Source organism: Propithecus coquereli, unplaced genomic scaffold, assembly GCF_000956105.1.
Source record: "Propithecus coquereli isolate 6110/MARCELLA unplaced genomic scaffold, Pcoq_1.0 Scaffold608, whole genome shotgun sequence".
Taxonomy (NCBI): Eukaryota; Metazoa; Chordata; class Mammalia; order Primates; family Indriidae; genus Propithecus; species Propithecus coquereli.
In genome coordinates, this window is record NW_012152041.1 from 1,525,748 (window position 1) to 1,544,355 (window position 18,608).

At 44.1% G+C, this 18,608-nt stretch overlaps 1 protein-coding gene across 1 annotated transcript in view; it reads right to left on the reverse strand.

Moving 5' to 3' along the window:
- The window catches only part of LOC105822394 (spermatogenesis-associated protein 31E1-like), a 29,181-nt gene extending 10,655 nt beyond the window's left edge, over positions 1-18,526 (reverse strand). The window contains exons 1-2 of the mRNA XM_012659378.1: positions 17,965-18,526; positions 17,183-17,394 (exon numbers count right to left, since the gene is read on the reverse strand). Coding sequence (XP_012514832.1) covers positions 17,183-17,394; positions 17,965-18,526 — 774 coding nt within the window. The remainder of the gene's footprint in view (positions 1-17,182; positions 17,395-17,964) is intronic.
- Positions 18,527-18,608: the final 82 nt, after the last annotated feature.

The window sequence follows — 18,608 nt, forward strand, 5'->3', positions numbered from 1 at the left end:
AAAAAAAAAAAAAAAACATTCCAAGCCTCTAGACAAAGCTTCATGTCTTTAACCAATTACAAGTCAAAGAATTTTTAAACCAACCTTTAACCTGTAAGCCGTCCCCTGCCTTCGAGATGGCCTACCTTTTGGGGCCAAACCAATGTATGCCTCCCACGTATTGATTTATGACTTTACCTGTAACCCCTGTCTCCCTGAAATGTATAAAACCAAACTTAACCCAACCATAGCGAGTCTACTGCTCAAGGCCTCTTGGGCATGGCTCTGGGTCACGGTCCTCAAATTTGGCTCAGAGTAAATCTCTCTAAAATTATTTTACAGAGTTTGGCTTTTTTTTTCGTTGACACCCCTGAGATAAGGTTTTGGGCTGGAAACTAAGGCCTGTAGTTTACCCAACTGAGTAGGGAGAGCTCAAGACTGATCTTTAGCTGTTATTAGAAAACTGGGAGATCGAAGGCCGCCCTAACGCTTGTTAGTGGAGCTGCGGACAAACCTGAACATTCCCTGGGTACTGGGGAAGCATACACCCTTCTCAGGGTGAAGGGCTTTTGCTTAAAGGAAAAACATAGCCTACCAGTCAGTCAGGTTCTTTTAAAAGTGTATGTGCTTGTATTTTGTGATTCGTTCTGTTTTTGATTTTTGTTGGTTCAGTGCAGACATATTCATCCCTCAGTTCTGGACTAGCACTGAGTCTGATTTAAAGATTCTAGTCAAATTGATTCAATAGGCCTAAAAGCATTTAAAGCTGAAAATTAAAAAAAAAAGTTTAAAAATTTTATTCTGATCGAAATTTCTATCACAGAACTTTTCTTTCCTTGACGGATTTTAAGAAGGTCCCCTTTGACCCCTCCTTCTTCCTCCATTCATTCCACTCAAGAATTTTCTAACAACGGAGTTGCAGGGAGTGGAACACGCTAGTGTGTTTTTCAAGAGAGTGTTAGTAGGCACCTCAAGCAAGGACCTCGCTGCTGGGGTCCAGATTTAGCTTCTGGGCCCAACTCTGCCTTCGCCAGGAAGTTTGCCCTGGAGGGAAAAGCATTATATGCAAAGTTACCTTTCTGTGACATTCATCCGTGCATGCCTCATGACTGTGGTGATTTTGTAGTAACATCCTTTAGCATTATCTCATTTAATGCCATAGTGTGTGAGTCACTCCTAAAAATGAACCTTCATCTCCTTAAGCAAATACTGCCCTGTGTTTCAGACACAATTTTAACTCAGCTTTGCGTGACCACCTCTACGAATTAATTAAAATGGGGCATTTACATAAAACCAAACCCTTAGGTCCTACAATTGAGCATTTGTGATTTTGCTAAGAAATTTAAAAGCACCAGTACTAAGTGATTTGTTTGTATAAGTGAACTGTCAAATAATTCAACACACTGCTGCTGAGGTACAATTTAAAAGTAAGTCACTAGAAGTCACTGTTATTTGGAGGAAATGTGGTTTCAAAATCCCTTTCCATGAGAAGCAGAGCAGCTCAATGCCTTTCCTGTTTTCGCAGTTGTAATTACACAATATTGGCATAATTAATTGTTTTATTATTTCATCATTTTCTATTTGCATTTTATTCCCTGAAATCCACAAGGTGTTTCATCCGTTCACATTCAGCATTCTTTTTAAGGAAGGCACCCGCTCCAGGTGCTCTGTGTGGGGGACAGTACACCTGTCTGAATTGAATGCGTTCCTAAGCTCAGCTTCCTCTGGGTCTCTGGCTGAGCCCTCAGATATCAATGCTAGTTTTAATTTTTCAACCTCTTTTTAAAAAGTTCAATAAGTGAATTTACACTGGTTCATATTAGATACTAAAGTTGATCACGTGACAAAGATGGCTATTGATGGTTTCAAGGGTTAAGATTATATTTAGATGAATTTGCAGATTTAAAGATTCACAGGTGCTAGACAAGGTACATTTGATAATTTCTTGGGGATCTCATTTCAACATTATGATTTGTAGCAGCAGAAGTAGTGGTGAATTTTATTAATCTCATTAGATTAGCAAATTTTGACCAATTTTTCTTTACTCCCTGAATATTTGGGAAGCGTTTGAATGTGTGTATGTGTATAGAAGCAAGATATTTCAAACATGTATTTGAAATCTCTTAAGCTAAGTCATGGCACAGATGCTTCCTAGTGCCTGCCCATCATCTGAGAAATTCTAAAGAGGACTTTGTCAGTAGGATTTAGGGTTTGAACAAGAAATCGTCAACATCAGTGTCATTCAAGCTTTTTGATGGCTAACTTTTTTTTCCCTATGAAGTGTTTCAAAAACTCAAATAATCCTTTCAGGTGAGACTTCATAGCTAACAAAATTGAAATATTCTTGAGCACCAGTATGAAAGTAATAAGAACTATATATGCATTATAAAAATGTAAAGGTCTTCTTTCCAAATAGACCAAATGCCATTTTTACTGTCTGGTTCTCAGTCATGCAGGGGGGTCAGCCTGTGTGAGGTTTGATCATAAGACAGCATCTCATGGAACCAGACTTGCTGGAAACATTTGCCATCTCAGGGATTACACATTTCGACAGAAATCTTTTTTTTTTTTTTTTTTTGAGACAGAGTCTCACTCTTTTGCCCGGGCTAGAGTGCTGTGGCGTCGGCCTAGCTCACAGCAACGTCAAACTCCTGGGCTGAAGCAATCCTTCTGCCTCAGCCTCCCGAGTAGCTGGGACTACAGGCATATGCCACCATGCCCAGCTAATTTTTTCTATATATTTTTAGTTGTCCGATTAATTTCTTTTTATTGTTAGTAGAGACGGGTTCTCGCTCTTGCTCAGGCTGGTCTCGAACTCCTGACCTAGAGCGATCCTCCCCCCTCTGCCTCCCGGAGTGCTAGGATTACAGGCGTGAGCCACCGCTCCTGGCCGACAGAAATCTTTTTAATCAGTGAGAGATTTTAAGTCAAGAGAACTGCACAGAGGGAAAAATGTCTCTAAATGGCCAATACCATGGGCTTGTTTTTATTTCTTTTTTAGCTCTACATTCTCTGTGTCTTTTTGAAGATAAAACAAATTGAATTGACTGCTACCTCCAAAATATGGCACAGGTCCTGACATTTAAAAAATCTGAACAGCTACCTGGTCTGCCTTCTGCAACTCTTTGTTCTTAGTCAAGATGAGAGTGTTATTATATAGAGCTGTCCTCTTGATTAGAACTCAAAAAAGAAGTTTAAATACAGATTCTTTAAGTATAATACAGATTCTTCTGAGTTAGAGTCTTATCTTCGAACAGTTGCTATACAGGTAGTTTGTTGGTTCCTCTGCTTCCTACCCAGAGGCACAACTGGAGGAAGGAGCTAGCACTCAACTTTATGATTATCCCTGTGAGTCTACCATTTCCTTATGAAATTCAGGACCTTGGAGGAAGAAGAGATAAATCAGAATAAGAAAAAAAATCACCATTTGATTGCTTATTTAGTGTCGTAATCTGCCTCAGGGATTGAGCATCACTCTGAAGAATGATATTCACCCTCCCCCTGTTAGGAATAACACAATTGGGTTTTAATTTACAGCTGAAGAGTTTTCCCCATTTAGGTTAAGTAGTAGCTATAGCTAATAGCTACTCCCTCTCCCAGACCCCCCTCCACAACCCAAGAAGTGAAGTATGTGTTAGAAATGTCAGTTGTTGATGGTGGCTATTTGATGTAAGTGACAACACTTAAAGATCCAGGATCTCAGCATTTCTAATTTTCTCTAGAAGCTTCCTTTTGTTTTCTTCCCCTGTCAAAACTGACTTTCTCATTGCATAAATGAATGAATGAATGAGTGTCTGGCCCACCACAGGTAGAGCATACACTTTGAATCACTCTTCAGAGAGTGAGTGACGGATTTGTTTTGTCCATGGATGCCTCCCTTCTTCCCCATTAAATCCAGAAACCTGCATATGAGAGTCTCTGACCTGATTGGGGGTACAGATTAAGCCCGTTTTGTTGGCCAACGTGGGAAATGAACCCTGATCTTCATGTACTACTTAGAGCTTGGCCAAAGTAATAACCACAGTACTACAAATTTGAACATTTGTACCCTTTCTTCATTGGAGCTTTGGCTAGAAGAATGATAACATTGCTTCATATCATCCTCGGTGAAAGTGTATTATTAATACTATAATCGTGTGATATAAATTATTGCACAATGTTTTTTTAAAAAATAAATAACATAGAGAGTGTGATATAATAGGGACACACTTGCAGTGTGTAAGTGATTCTAACCTGATAACATGTGTAAAAATAAATGCATGTAGACTGGAGGCACTGAACATAATGCTACCGCTGCTAACAAGTGTAGAATCATGAGCATTTTACTTAAATAAGTGCCCAGAACTGGTTTTCCTATGTCTCTTCTCAAAGATTCTGTTTTTCAGAAGTCTTGTCCTTACAGTGGACATGGATTATTTGTAATTATTTGGTAAGTGTTGTCAACACTCTTCGTTGTTGAATGAGCACATTCAATCTTAAGTAATGCTGGGACCACTAAGAGGTTCAATAGAGTCTCTAAAGAAATTTTCACCTAAACTAAAAGAACTAAAATCCTGCTAGTGTTTTGACTGATTCAGGCTTTTCTGTGCCTCAGTAGCACGTTTGCCTAATGAGTTTGCTCTTCCAAGGTCATCAGCGTGGTACAGGAAGGCCAGCCAATGAGTGGCCTGGCCCAGGGAGCAGGTGGATGGGGCTCCACGCGTTGCTGCAGTGAACCTTGTTAGGGAAAATGGTCACAGATACGGGGGTGTTTCCACCCACCGAAAAAACCTTCAATGAACTAGTAAATAGACCCTTTTTGTAGTATTTGAATGCACTTCGCAGGAATCGTAAGGTCAGGATGTTTTTGGAAACTTACAGAAAATGGAAACATTTTCTCTTAAAACAGCTTATATAGTCCACAGAGTGACAGGCCAGGACACAGCCAGGTTATGCGAGGTCTGAAGCTTGTGCAATTTGGGGAGACTTTTTAAGCAAAAGCAAACAAAATGAGCCCCGGAGGACGCTTTCTCAGTGGCATTGCCAGGCCCACAGGGTGTTGTGGGGAGAACCCAAGCTCCACGGGCCTCAAGGAAGTCTACCTCTTTGTGTTGATTTGGGGGGAAAAATCATGCAAGTGTACTTAATAAAGGACATATTCACTAATAGTAAAGTCTCAATGGAGTAAATTTTAAGTTGAACTTTTCCCTTTAAATCAAGTCTGAATAAAAAAGCATAAAATATTAATAGTTTAAGCAATTTGGAAGTAATAGATCCAGGGTTTGCTTGTAGTTCTGTGTATCTGAATAACAAAGGTGAAATTAACCTTTGGATATGCCCCCACTTACTTTTTACAACCTTTGAAGGATTGATTTCAACACACAAAGTTCTTTAGAGTAACTTCTAAGTTGTATCCATTTCCACCTGCTCCTGGGACCTGCTTTTGGGGTGACTGTTTTAGGCATTAGCTGCTTTGTATGGAATACCTTTAAAAGCTGCATTATGTATGTCTAATATTTCTGAAAGGCATAAGATCCAATGTAACATGCTCCTTCAAAAAATAGATACTTGGGCCAGGCGTGGTGGCTCACACCTGTAATCCTAGCACTCTTGGAGGCCGAGTCGGGAGGATCGCTCGAGGTCAAGAGTTCGAGACTAACCTGAGCAAGAACGAGACTCCGTCTCTACTAAAATATAGAAAGAAATTATCTGGAAAACCAAAAATATATATAGAAAAAATTAGCCGGGCATGGTGGCGCATGCCTGTAGTCCCAGCTACTCGGGAGGCTGAGGCAGAAGGATCGCTTGAGCCCAGGAGTTTGAGGTTGCTGTGAGCTAGGCTGACGCCACGGCACTCTAGCCCAGGCAACACAGTGAGACTCTGTCTCAAAAAAAAATATATATATATATTTATACATATATATAGATATAGATACTTGTTTTTCCTAGTTTGAATTCTATGACATAGAATAATATGATTTAAGCCTCTTTTATCATGAGTTAGGAAAATGATACACAACTTGTAAATACTGCAAAAGAGGGTATGAGATAACACTGAGACAGGAACTGGCAGGTACTGCTTTAGGAACTGCGTTGGGCATTGCTTTGGGCATTGCTGCACCATTGCCTGAGTCAGGAAGTCTCAAAACAAAGTTTCCATTGCCCTGAACACCAGGTGGCTCCCAGCATTGGGAGTCACTTTCCTGTGTCAGCATGCCCTCTCAATGTTGTACAGGCGCATTGTGTGATAGGCCCCCATGGTTGCATAATTATCCAGGAGAATGCTCCCATATCTCTCTTGCTGATTTACTGTTTTAATTCGAGTTTAGAAACTGATACGTTCCCTGTTACATTGATTTCTTTTTTTCACATACGAAAGATAACTACAAAGGTTTTATTGCCCTGTGTGACATTAATCAGCTTTTTTGTAACCTAGCAATCTCAGTCTAATATTCTTTTATAAATGTCTTTAAATTCAAGTTTCTTAAAATGCTCTTTTACTGGATTGTTCATTAATGTGTTAATAAATCTTCAGCATGCCTTTGTTCTATAGTTGCTTAGGAGTCAAAAAATTTGCTTAAGTGTTTTTAGCTTTTTGAAAATAATACTTTGACTTAGGGGTTGCACGCATCCCACACACCTAGCATTGTGACAATGAGTGTGCTTACTTTGGTTGCTGCTTCATAATAAATTTCCTTTCTGGTGGATTAGAAACTTTATTCTTCAATAATTAAATAGGAAGTCTGGCTGGAAATAGGAGGTAAAAATATCCTCCTTAGTTTTCAGATAATGTGTATTTTCAATATACTCATGAACACTAATTGAAGCATAAAACATTTGACATTTTAAGTAGTTTAAAATTAGAAACTACATAATTATTATATACCCATTTAATAGATGGGTTATAGAAAATATTTCCTCCAAGGTTATAAATCACAAATGAAAAAAGGTGTATTATATGTTATCTGGGCTGCGGCATTTATTAAATTTTTACTTGGTGGTGCTTCAGGCTAAGATGTAGCAGTGAACATAAATGTACAGGGAGGGCATGTCAGTTATATCTAACACACGGAGAGAGACATGAAAAGGTTTGCTTTTTTAACAACAAATATAACATTTGTGCCATTGTAGGGATAATATAAGTGGTGTGTCAGATATTTAAATTTATGTGCCTCCCTAAATTTTATTAAGATGTGGCTTTCAGAAACTGTATCACTTGTGGTTCCATCACTTGACTTAGTGGTTATCATCTGTGGAGAAGGAATTTTTAACGCCATGTGTTTCTTGGGCCACTGTGGGAAGAAGGGGCCGGCAAACATGCCTTGGAATCTGTTGCAGTTTTGATAACCTTGTGCGGCCTCTCAAACGCTGTGGGTTAGGCTGAGGTCTCTGTATGCTCCTTGCAGTGCCATCCCATTGCCCAGGGTGTTCGAGATCCAACAGAAAAGTTCTCTGAACTTGTGAGCAGGCAGTGAAGTAACTGCTTAGATTAATGCAGGAGTGACCTGTTGCCTTGAGACATTAAATCAGGTACTCTCTGCAGTACTCAAAGTTATAATTCATTTTTTATTTAAACAGCTGTGAATCTGTAGGCAACCAGGGCACTCGATAAAGTTAGACTAAATGCAGTATTTCTAGGAGTGGTGGAGTGATGGGAGAAGTGACAAAATCATCACTGTGTGTACATGTGAGTGTACTGAGTGTCACTGGGGAGGGTGGTTGGGTAGAGAGTGCTCTCAGGGAGTTCAAAACCACTGTCGATAGTTGCAAGAGAGGCACTTACTGGATTCAGCAGCAATCAAGGTAGGTGAAATTGAGTTATTTTGTATTTACTTCCTTGTAAAATGGATATAATCTGATTTGTATTTCTGAGTGGGTGAGCAATTAAAAAATAAGACATGTGTCCTGACCCAGTTGCAACCATTGCCTTCTCCTCTGAGGTGCTTTGTTTGTGTTCTATTAATAGGACATTAGCATGTAGACACCTGCTCCTAGGCCTTGTGAAGGAACACAGCAGAAAGATAAGGAATGGCTGGTAGGATTTTGGTATAAAGGCCAATAGATATAATAATGGGAATCCAACTAACATTAGAAAATAATTCCATAATTTGATCCAGGACAAAGAAAGTGATTTTAATCAAAACTTTTGTTGTGGAAGAAAATATTTTAAGAACTATTGACTATTTTGTGTCTCAGAGTTGGCTGAAAAATAATACATGTCTGTAGCTGTCTGTTCAAATGTTTAGAGATTATCCAAGTTAAAGATTTGTGATATAGTTTATATTTACTGAGTTTTCGATGTTTTGAAACTTGAGTATGAGCAAATTGCTACACTAAAAGAAATACAACATAAAAAATAAAAAACAAATGGCTGTGTAAGGTTATCAAGTTAGCTGAGGGCTGCACATCTATGATTCTTGGGTTTCTTTGCAATGTTGTGTTGGTTTGTGGAAGTTCTGATCAAAAGAGTTTGTCAGCCTTGACGTTTCAGAGCACATCCTTTTCTATGGTGTAAAATGTGCAGTCATTGCTAGGAGTTTAAAAAATGAGGATGGGAGAAGGAAGGATAAGCTGCCCGGGGCTTTAGGTATGTTTAAGAAGGTTTAAGAGAGTGCATACTAAATTACTATTTGCTTTCTTAAAATTACAAGAAAAATTTCTGGAAAAAAAAACTTCAGACATAGAAGACAATACAGTTAACAGATTTTACGGTGGGGACAGGGATTTAATTTCTAATTTGCAGGCTATACTAACTGTCTAAGCCCTCTAAAAGCCAGGGACCCCTGAAAGACAATATCCCTAGAGATGATGCAGAGAAAAAAACCTCTCCCACAGAAAATATCTGTGGGAAATTTTTGGTTTTAATACCTTTGGCTCCAGTATGGACTTTGAACGAAAACAAAACAAATCAAAACAAAAAACTTTCCCCAGGGAATTTTGAACCATAAATTAGGACTGGTCAACTTTATATTCAGTGTGTGGCCCCCAAATTGACAAGCTGAATATTTTAAGTAGTCTTTAGTTGGGGGGCACCTGGCAGAACCAAACATTCCGCTAGTACTCTGCAGATTGATGCATTTCAAATTCGCTCCTCTCGGCTCACACATGCATTTCTAGGAAATGTGCTCATGATAAAAATAAAAATAAAATGCATGAGGTGACAAACCACCATGAAGGAGAATCAGCAGAAATAACAAACTACCAAAGGAGGTAAAAATAAATGTAGATATTAAAGATATATTTGGAATGTAAAGTTTATTTTATATGTTTAAAGAGATCATAGAATGGAAAGAACAAGAGGCTTATTCTTTCCATCAAAATGATCAAGTAGAATTGAAAAAGAACAGTGTCTAGAAGTGAAAAACCGAATCACTGATACAAAGAATTCAGTGGATTTTGAAATAGCAGATTAGACAGGCGAAGAGAGCCTCCGTAAATTAGAAGTCAGATCTGAAATAAATAACTATCACTAACCACAGAGAGACAAAGAGATGGAAAATATGAAAGAGGTTAAGGGACAGTAGGGTGAAGAGAGTGACAAGGTCCCTGTATCTGATCTGAGTTCTCAAAGAGCATGGGGGAAGAGAAAATACTTGTAGTTTATGGGAATTTCCCAGAATTGAAGAGAATCACCAATCTTTAGATTCAGGAAGACATTCAAATCCCTGGTAAGAAAAAGAAATCCAGACAGGGTGTGGTGGCTCACGCCTGTAATCCTAGAACTCTGGGAGGATCACTTGAGGTCATGAGTTCAAGAGCAGCCTGAACAGGAGAGAGACCCCATCTCTACTAAAAATAGAAAAATTAACCAGGTGTATGCCTGTAGTTCCAGCTACTCAGGAGGCTGAGGCAGGAGGATTGCTTGAGCCCAGGAGTTTGAGGTTGCAGTGAGCTTGACTGATACCACGGCACTCTAGTTCAGACAACAGAGCGAGACTCTGTCTCCAAAAAAAAAAAAAAAAAAAAAAGAATCTAGCAGGGACTGTATTTGTGATCAATTGTACGACACCAGTATCAAAAAGATGTCAAAAGCAGCCTGAGATAGAAATAACAAACAACAATGAAACGCAGAGACCTGTGAACTCTCAAAGTTCTGAGAGGGATTGATTACCAGCCAAGAATTGTAGTTTTCTACAGGGGGGAGTAAGTAACTGGGCCAGAACAGCCACTGCAATAAAATTTTTTTAAAACAACCAATTTCTGGGACCCCCCGTGTCAGTCTCATCCTGTACAGATAAGGGAGGGGGGTAGTAGCTTCGTCCTTATCAGGGGGATAGGAATGCTGGCTGCAGCTGTCTGTTAGATTTACAACATCAGGGGGACTCTCCAGACTCCTGCGCTATTGTTTTACAAGCCTAGCTTTTGCATTAACGACATTCTGTCCTATACATACTTTTCAGGTTCCCACCTGGAACAAACCTAACAGTTTATATCATAGCTTTTATGTTTAAGTGAATTCACACAGAGTTATTGATAAAGAAGAAGCCTTTGTTAAAAACTGATTTTGTGTATTTATCACAGAATTTAAGACCAGATATTAGAAAAGAGGCTCCTTTTTATTAACAGTACGTGCCCAGCTAAATCTTCTCTAGCATATGGAATTTCAGTATTTGGAAGATATTTTTATAATTCAAATTTTTCACAAAATATATAAGGCATTTTACAAATGCTACGATCCAAAGAAGGAAACACTGCCAGTATGAATCCACTTCACCATAGGGAACACAAGGTGTGATTTAATTATAAGAACAATGACTGTTGTAATTTTATACAAAATGCAATCTAATAGTTCCAATGGACAAGCATTAATTTACTATATTGCAAACCTACAATTAAAGACCAACCATTCTTGTAGTGTTATCCATTTGATTTATAATTAAAAGTGAATTCTTAAGCACTGACGAATAATTTTACAGGCAACATCTAGATCCAGATCTATCCATGAAATATCTGAATTAATGCAATGACCATAAATCAAACCTATGAAATAATTCATGAATACAGTTGTTACAGTAGGAAAGGAAGACTAAAAGTAAAAACAAAAGTGCTTTAATTTGGACTCTGCTAATGGCTGGACATAAATCCCCTGCATGTACGAAATAAATTAGCCAAGGACCAGGAGCAATGTGCCCTTTCCGATTTCCTTCTGTGAGGTCTCCGTGTGGGTCTCAGGCAGAGGTCTCCGCTCTAGCCCCAGCTTCCCAGGGCCTTGCCCCTCTCACGAGGGCCCCTGGAGGTTGCCCGATCCCTGGTGGAGACAGGACTGACTCCAGGAGCAGCCCAGGTGTGAAGAGCAGGCAGCAGACACAGGGCCTGTGCCCACCTCTGCCCCCCGCCCACTGGGCAGGGTCCATCCTGGCTTCTGTGTGTCCACATCCCTCTGGCACCTGGTCCCCCGCCGGCCTTGAGGGAAAAAGCAGCACTGAGACTCACCGAGGGACCCAGGCCGGCCTCTACCTCCTCCTGTACCCACCCCCACTAGCTCTGTCTTGGCCGCAGCCCTCAAAGGGAGGAAAGCAGAGGCTAGGAGGGGAGCGCTCCTGTCACTGAGGCTGAGCCCAGAGGTGCAGGCAGGGCCAACCTCCGCTTCAGCCTTTAGCAGGCCGGGAGCGGGCTCCAGGCAGGGTCATCCGTTCCCCACCTTGAGAAACAGGGGGGTCGATCTCTCTGCCTCTAAGCCCAGGGCCAGCAGCCCCACTGCCAAACTTCCTGGCCCGCTTCGGGGGTGTGAGGCTGCTTGGCTCCCACCTTCCTATAACCCAAGGGGAATTTCTGCCCTACGAGGCCTCTGGAAACCCATCGCTCATGCTGCTCAAAGTTCAAGGCAGAGGACGAACAAGGAAAGACCAGGGATGTGGAGAGCGTGGAACGCAGGTATGTGTGGAAATGTGCTGCTCTGGCCGCTACAGAATGCTCGAGGGAGAGACACACAGCGAACCTCGAAGTACCCGAGAACGCTGGAGCCTGTTTGGGAAACGCCGCCGTCCACGTGGCCATGGGCGCGATGATAATGACTGATGGATCCTGGTACAGATGCATCTCCATCTGGATGTGTTGTATTATGCCAACGGTGTGTGCAAGACAGAAAATGTAGCTGTGTTTATCCGGAAATATTTCTTCCTGTGGGAGTTGTTAATAAAGTGTATGAAACTGACAGTAATATTGTAGTCTACAAAGAGGAATCACTCTTAGGGGTTAACAATGTATGTAGAATGACTACTTTTCTTTTGGTCAGCTTATTTGGGAAAAGATTTATCTTTTAGAGCTGTGGGCCCCAACCCCTGGGCTGCAGACTGGTTCGCGGCCTGTTAGGAACCGGGCCTCACAGCAGAAGGTGAGTGGTGGGCGAGGGGGAACGAAGCTTCATCTCTGTTTACAGCCGCTCCCCAGTACCCCCCATCACCGCCTGAGCTCCGCCTCCTGTCAGATCGGCAGAGGCATTAGATTCTCACAGGAGCACAAACCCTACTGTAAACTGTACATGTGAGGGATCTAGATTGCGGCTCCTTATGAGAATCTAATGCCTGATGATCTGAGGTGGAGCTGGGCGGTGATGCTAGCACTGGGGAGCCGCTGCAAATACAGATTATCATTAGCAGAGAGGTTGGACTGCACAGTAAATGTGATGTGCTTGAATCATCCTGAATCCATCCTCCCCTGCTCCCCGGTCCGTGGAAAAATTGTCTTCCGTGAAACTGATTCCCGGTGCCAAAAAGGTTGGGGACCGCTGCTCTAGAGTATTAAGAAGTCATCGTATAATTGCCAACATCCACATTGCGTTCTGGAGTGCATGATTTATTGAAATCAGTGTGAGACCTCTTTTAAATAAAAATCTATTTCACAATCACATTTATAATAGATCCTGAATGCCATTTGGAGAGCTATTTATCTGCAGATTAAAAAATCATTCATTTTCAGCAAAATATTTTGGTGTGAAGAATTTTGAAAACAAAGGACATGGGTTTTTGTTATTTTCTCCATTATCTCATTTTTTGGTATTTATTCTTGGTATGTGTAAAACAGTAAAATGTTTATCAGATTTGCAGTATGTGAATCATAAAATACAGGTGGTCATAAAGTCTGGAAATACTGACAGTATTTTTGGAATAGATTGAACCTTTTTGATTATTTCTTCTGGGCAAAGGTGCGAGTTTATGCCTTGAAAATTGGACACACAAATCATTTGAGGTAACATGTGACCGATGCATGTGCAGTGACTTATGGGAATGGTGCTTTAACATATATCGTTCACTGCTATTTTGCACAGTTTGTTGAACTGTGAGTTGCTACCGAGGGACAACACATTCAACATGTCTTAGCAGTAAACTATTTATTATGGATGTGTGTATGTTTTCAGACTTTATGGAACCCTGAACAACTTTAATTCAAAAGACTTAGTTTAACCGTGTTAAAGAAATGAATTTGAAAAGATACACTACTCTTTGTAAAGTATTTCCCATATGAAATCTTCCCTAATTGGTCCCATTTTGTTCTGATGATTAAACTTGCGTAAGTTGCAGTATAAAAAAAATCCAATAGAGTACTAGAGAATATCTATGACCATATTCCAGTGTTTTGTGATTCAGTGACATTTTAAGGGAGTAAAGTTAAAAAATAGTAGGTATAAATATATAATTATGGAGAATAGAAGGGAACTTCTGGTTGGAACAACTAGGCCTAAAGAGCCCTCGTGTCAGCTTTGCTTCTTTTAGAGAAAGGACAGTGATGCTTTCATCCTGATGGATAATCTGAGAGACTTAACCAGTGACACATGCTTGATGGATGCTATTAAAATGGAACAAGGCGAGGACAACGGGTTGCTTATGAGCAGCAAGAAATATGGAGTTTGCTGAAATGCATCCTTTGGAAAGTGTGGGGTATATAGCAAGTGAGGCCTTTCATTTTTCTAATACAAATGTTGGCTAAATGTACACTTTCTTCAATTTGGATGTTAAGCTGTCCCTTCCTGTAGTTTTGTTGGGCTATGTGTGTATCTCAAACATAGGCTCAGTGATATATGTTGTAAGATTCCAAACTATTTGAAGCAGTGCATCCCTTTTTAGCCCTATGATGAATATAAAGGAGAGCTTGCCCTCCCGAGTCTTGGAAAATGTACATTTCTTAGAATTATTTTAAAATGAATCCTTCCAAATAGTTCATCCATTTAGCTGTGTTGGCTGAACCTCAGGACTCTGTCATATCCTGGAAACATGTGCATCGTCATTTGAGGGCATCATCACATTTTAAGGAACAAAATAATATCACTATTTAGGAAATAAGTACAATTTTGCCAGAGGAAAAATAGGAATATTGCCAGAAATCTGACTCATTTTTTGAAATCTTTACATGATTGTTAGTTTGTTTCATATAAAAATATTAATAAAACCCCACAAGCTTGACACAAGTTGTTATGCACAAAATAACGTGCTAGCGGCACAGCACCGCCCCCCTGCCCCGGGCCGGTGTGAGTCGAGATGCTTCTTTGCTGGTTTAGTTCATTTTCTGGGGTCCATTTGCTGCAAATCTTTGTCATGCTTCCAAAATAAAGAAGTCAGCTGTCTCAAGTTCAGGTCTTGTCCCCAGTGAAATAAAAAAAGTGACACAGGTACTATTGCACGAGTGGTAACCAAAACCAGCCAAATAAGATATTTTTCTCTCATTGGCGATTGACAGCATTTTATTTGTGTTTAAAATTTGTGATTCTCTAAATTGCGGGTCAGAGCTAAAGCTAATGAACACCCGTGGGGGAAAGAATTTTGTGGGTCTGCACATGGAATCTGTAATTCTTCCGTTCAGGGGCAATAGCATTACAAAAGAACCCCAATTCTCGAGCAGTTCCCAAACAGAAAACTCCATTTTGGGGGCAATGTTGACAATGGCTGAGTGTCTCAGTTTTCAGGTTGGGGCACAGCTGATGTTGTCCCTCCCGTATTGGCACTTTGCTAAGTGGATTCAGATCCACTGCTAAGAATGCAGGTGAGGGCTCTGTGGGATGGGTCTGTGGAGATTTCTGTGGGCAGTGGGAGGTCTCTGTGCGTTGTCTCTTGGTAAGTCCTGTGTGAGAGGTGGCTCGGTGTCATGTGTCAGCAGGAGGTTTCTGCAAGCTCTGGGTGAGACGAGAGTGTCACTTCTCTGTGTGAAGTGTCTGTGAAACCTGTGTGAGGTCTGCATGAAAGGTCTCCGTGGAGCGAGATGAGGTCTCTGTGTGGCAGTGAGACATGTCTGGGTGGTCTCTGTGGGGGGAGGTCTCTGAGGTCTGGGGGGTGCTGTGGGCGGCATGGTGAGGGCGCCGTGAGGCAGGGGGGTTCCTGTGGGATCCGCGGCGGGCTCTGTGGGCCCGGGAGACTGTGCGTGGTCCCGAGGCAGGTGCTGGGAGGGAGGGCGGCGCGGGAACTGCGGGAACCTCGGTGCCTGGCTTCTGCACGAGGGTCTGTGGGCAACACGAGGTGGCGGAGAGGGCTCCGTGCGAGGTCACTGTGCCATCACCTGGGGACTGTGTGGTCCTGTGGGAGATACCACCTGGCGTCTCCGGCAGTCTCTGCGGGAGGTCTGTGTGGGAGGCTGCGAGCTTTCTGCGGGTCTGGGGGGGTTCCGCGTGACGGCCCCTCAGAACTGTGCGCAGAGACCCTGTGGGAGAGCTCCCGCGCTGGGCTCCAGGTCTCCCGGAAGCCAGGCCTTGGGGGACTCTGGGCGGGGGCAGCAGCAGCGGGATCTGCCTGCCCCTACCCCCACCCCTTCCTGCCCCTGTGTGTCCACATCCCTCTGCCCCCTTGTCCCCTGAAGTCCTCAGGGCAGGTGAGGCCCCGAGGTTCACTGTGGACCATGGCCAGCCCTGGCCCTCCAAGTTCCCTGCCCTGGGAGCTACCCTGGTGCCAAATGTCTAATGGTCACCAGACTGGGATCCTGCCTGACATCTGTTGGTCCTTTCTGAAATTCCAGAGGGATGGTAGGCAGGCTGGTCCCATAGGCCATGGGAAAAGCTGTCTTCTTGCATGAGGGCTTTTTGTCCCCTGGTCCCGCCCTCCACATTGGGGTTGCAGCCCGACCCCCTTGGCCAGTGTGGGCGCTGGGCATGGAGTGGCTACCACATAGGGGCCCCATGAGCTCTGCTGCCTCCCCGGCTCCCACCTCTCAGATTCTTCCTCTCCCATGCCCCAGCCTCATCCTCCATGTGCCACCCTCACATGGCTCCTGTGCACGCGGTCATGCCAGAGGGGAAGGCAGAGGCTGGGACGTGGGTGCTCCCGTCACCGAGGCTGAGCCCAGAGGGGCCAGCAGGGCCCATCTCTGCTCCAGCCTTCAGCGGGCAGGGAGGGGAGACTGTGGGCACGGTTGTCTGGTCACCACCATGAGAGTCGGGGGGGCCAGATCTCTCTGTACCTGCACCCAGGGCCAGCACGCCCACCCCCAAAACTTCCGGCCCACTTCGGTGGTGGAGGCTGCTTGGCTCCCACATTCCTGGAGCCCAAGGGGAATTTCCACCCGAAGAGGCCTCTGTAAACCCATCCCCCACTGCGCAAAGTTCACAGCAGAGGGAAAGCAGGAAAGATGGGGTGAGCCAGGTCCCAGGGCGGGGTCTGCACAGGCTTTGCCATTCCTGACAGTCCTGAAGGCTCTGTAATCACCAAGCTGTGAAAACAAGGTGCAGTGAGGGACCCCGGGGTGAGGGTGGGTGTGTGAGGCCCTGTCAGCCTCCTCTATGCCCATCCCTTCTAGAAGCCACACTCAGGGAGAGCGGACAATGACCCCTTCCTTGTGCCCCAGCACCCCAGAGACAGAAGCCACCGCCTCTGATGAGGAAACACACAATGTATTTGGAAGGATTGCACATCCCAGTAGGAAGAAGCCATTAGCATACTGGGGATGTGCTGGCATAGGACAGAACTCGTTTGCTCTGCCTGAACTGGACTTCTTCTGGGAGAAAAGTTTGCTCACCAGGAAAGGTGGGAGAAGTGTGATCTCGTTGACCAGGCAAGACACCTCTAGGTAGACAATAGTGCCTGAGGCAGCCGACAGGGTGGCTGGAGGCTCTTGCCGCCCTTGGCTGATGCTGGCAGGGCCTGGCTGGGGGCGCCTGGTTGCTGTTCTTGTCTCGGACCCATCTGTTCTTGACAGGAGAGCTATGGCCCATGGGGGTGGCTTGGTGACTGCAGGCAGTATCACTCATCACTCTCCTTTGCTCTGGGTGGGAGGGACCCCTGTGGTAGCTGCAACGCCCACCCACTGTGGCCTGGAGTTCCTCTTTGTACCAATTTCCCTTTGAGGCAGGAAGTTCATAGCTGGGTCCAATTTCCTCCTCTAGGATCTGTCCAACAGTGGTCACGAGCTCCTGCACTTCATCCGTTCTGGCGTCCATAAATGATCTGCGTGTGACTGGTTCCGCGCGCTGGGCAGTGGCTGACGCAGGCTTGCAGTTTTGCCGGTGCTCTTCCTGCCCTGTGTTTTTCTTGGGGAAAATCCACTGCAGAAACTGCCTCGTCTTGTTCCTAAAGCAGCTTCCTGTAGGAGCCTGTCCTTTTTTTTCTTTTTTTTTTTTTTGAGGCAGAGTCTCACTGTGTTGCCTGGGCTACAGTGCCGTGGCGTCATCCTAGCTCACAGCAACCTCAAACTCTTGGGCTCAAGCGATCCTCCTGCCTCAGCCTCCCGAGTAGCTGGGACTACAGGCATGCACCACCATGCCTGGCTAATTTTTTCTATATATCTTTAGTTGTCCAATTAAGTTCTTTCTAATTTTAGTAGAGACGCAGTCTCGCTCTTGCTCAGGCTGGTTTCGAACTCCTGAGCTCAAACAATCCGCCCACCTCGGCCTCCCAGAGAGCTAGGATTACAGGCGTGAGCCACCGCGCCCGGCTGGAGCCTGTCCTTTATACGGCAGGAGCTGGGAGCACTTGCTTCTTAGTGACTCTGCTAATTCCCTATCCTGGGAAGGGTGGCTCAAACCATTGGTTTGGGAGGTCCTTGGTCTTGCAGACCTTTGTTTGTGCCCCCCTGGTCTGGGCTTCTGACGGCGCTCTCTCTCGTCAGTAGGGCCAGACCGCTTGCTCTGACTCTCATATGGTCCCCTGGTGCCAGCAGTGGACTTGCTCTGGGAGCTGGACAGAGTGGCCTGAAAGGCCCAGATGTCTGCAGCCAGGAGAATGTCAGGGTCACAGTCTTCAAGGATGACACAAGTGGCGCGGTCTTGGAGGAGGACATCTGGGGCAGGGCCTTGAGGCTGGTTCTCTGGCTCCACCTCCACTGCAACCTCACACTCACTAACAGTTGGTGCATTAATGCACAGCTCTTCTGGGTCCTGGGTGACATAAATTATAGAGGGTTGGGAGCTTCTGCGGTTCCTCAGAGACCCTGAGCTCAGGTTGACATTAAGGGTGTGGGAGTCTGTCCTCACACTGGCTCCCAAGGTGGCTTCCCAAGCAGGGGGCTTCTCTTCCTTGGCCTCCACTGGCTCCTTGGTCTCCTCGGCCCCTGAAGACTGGGACCCTATGGTGAGTTGCAGCACTGACTCGCTACGATGGAGGTCTCCTGAGGCCACGCTTTCCTCTTCCTCCCACGGCTCATTCCTGGCCATTGCTGGATTAGACTAAGCTCTGGGATGCCTCTCCTGGCCCCCAGGACCTTCTCACTGTGCCAGGTTTTGCATGAGAAGGCCA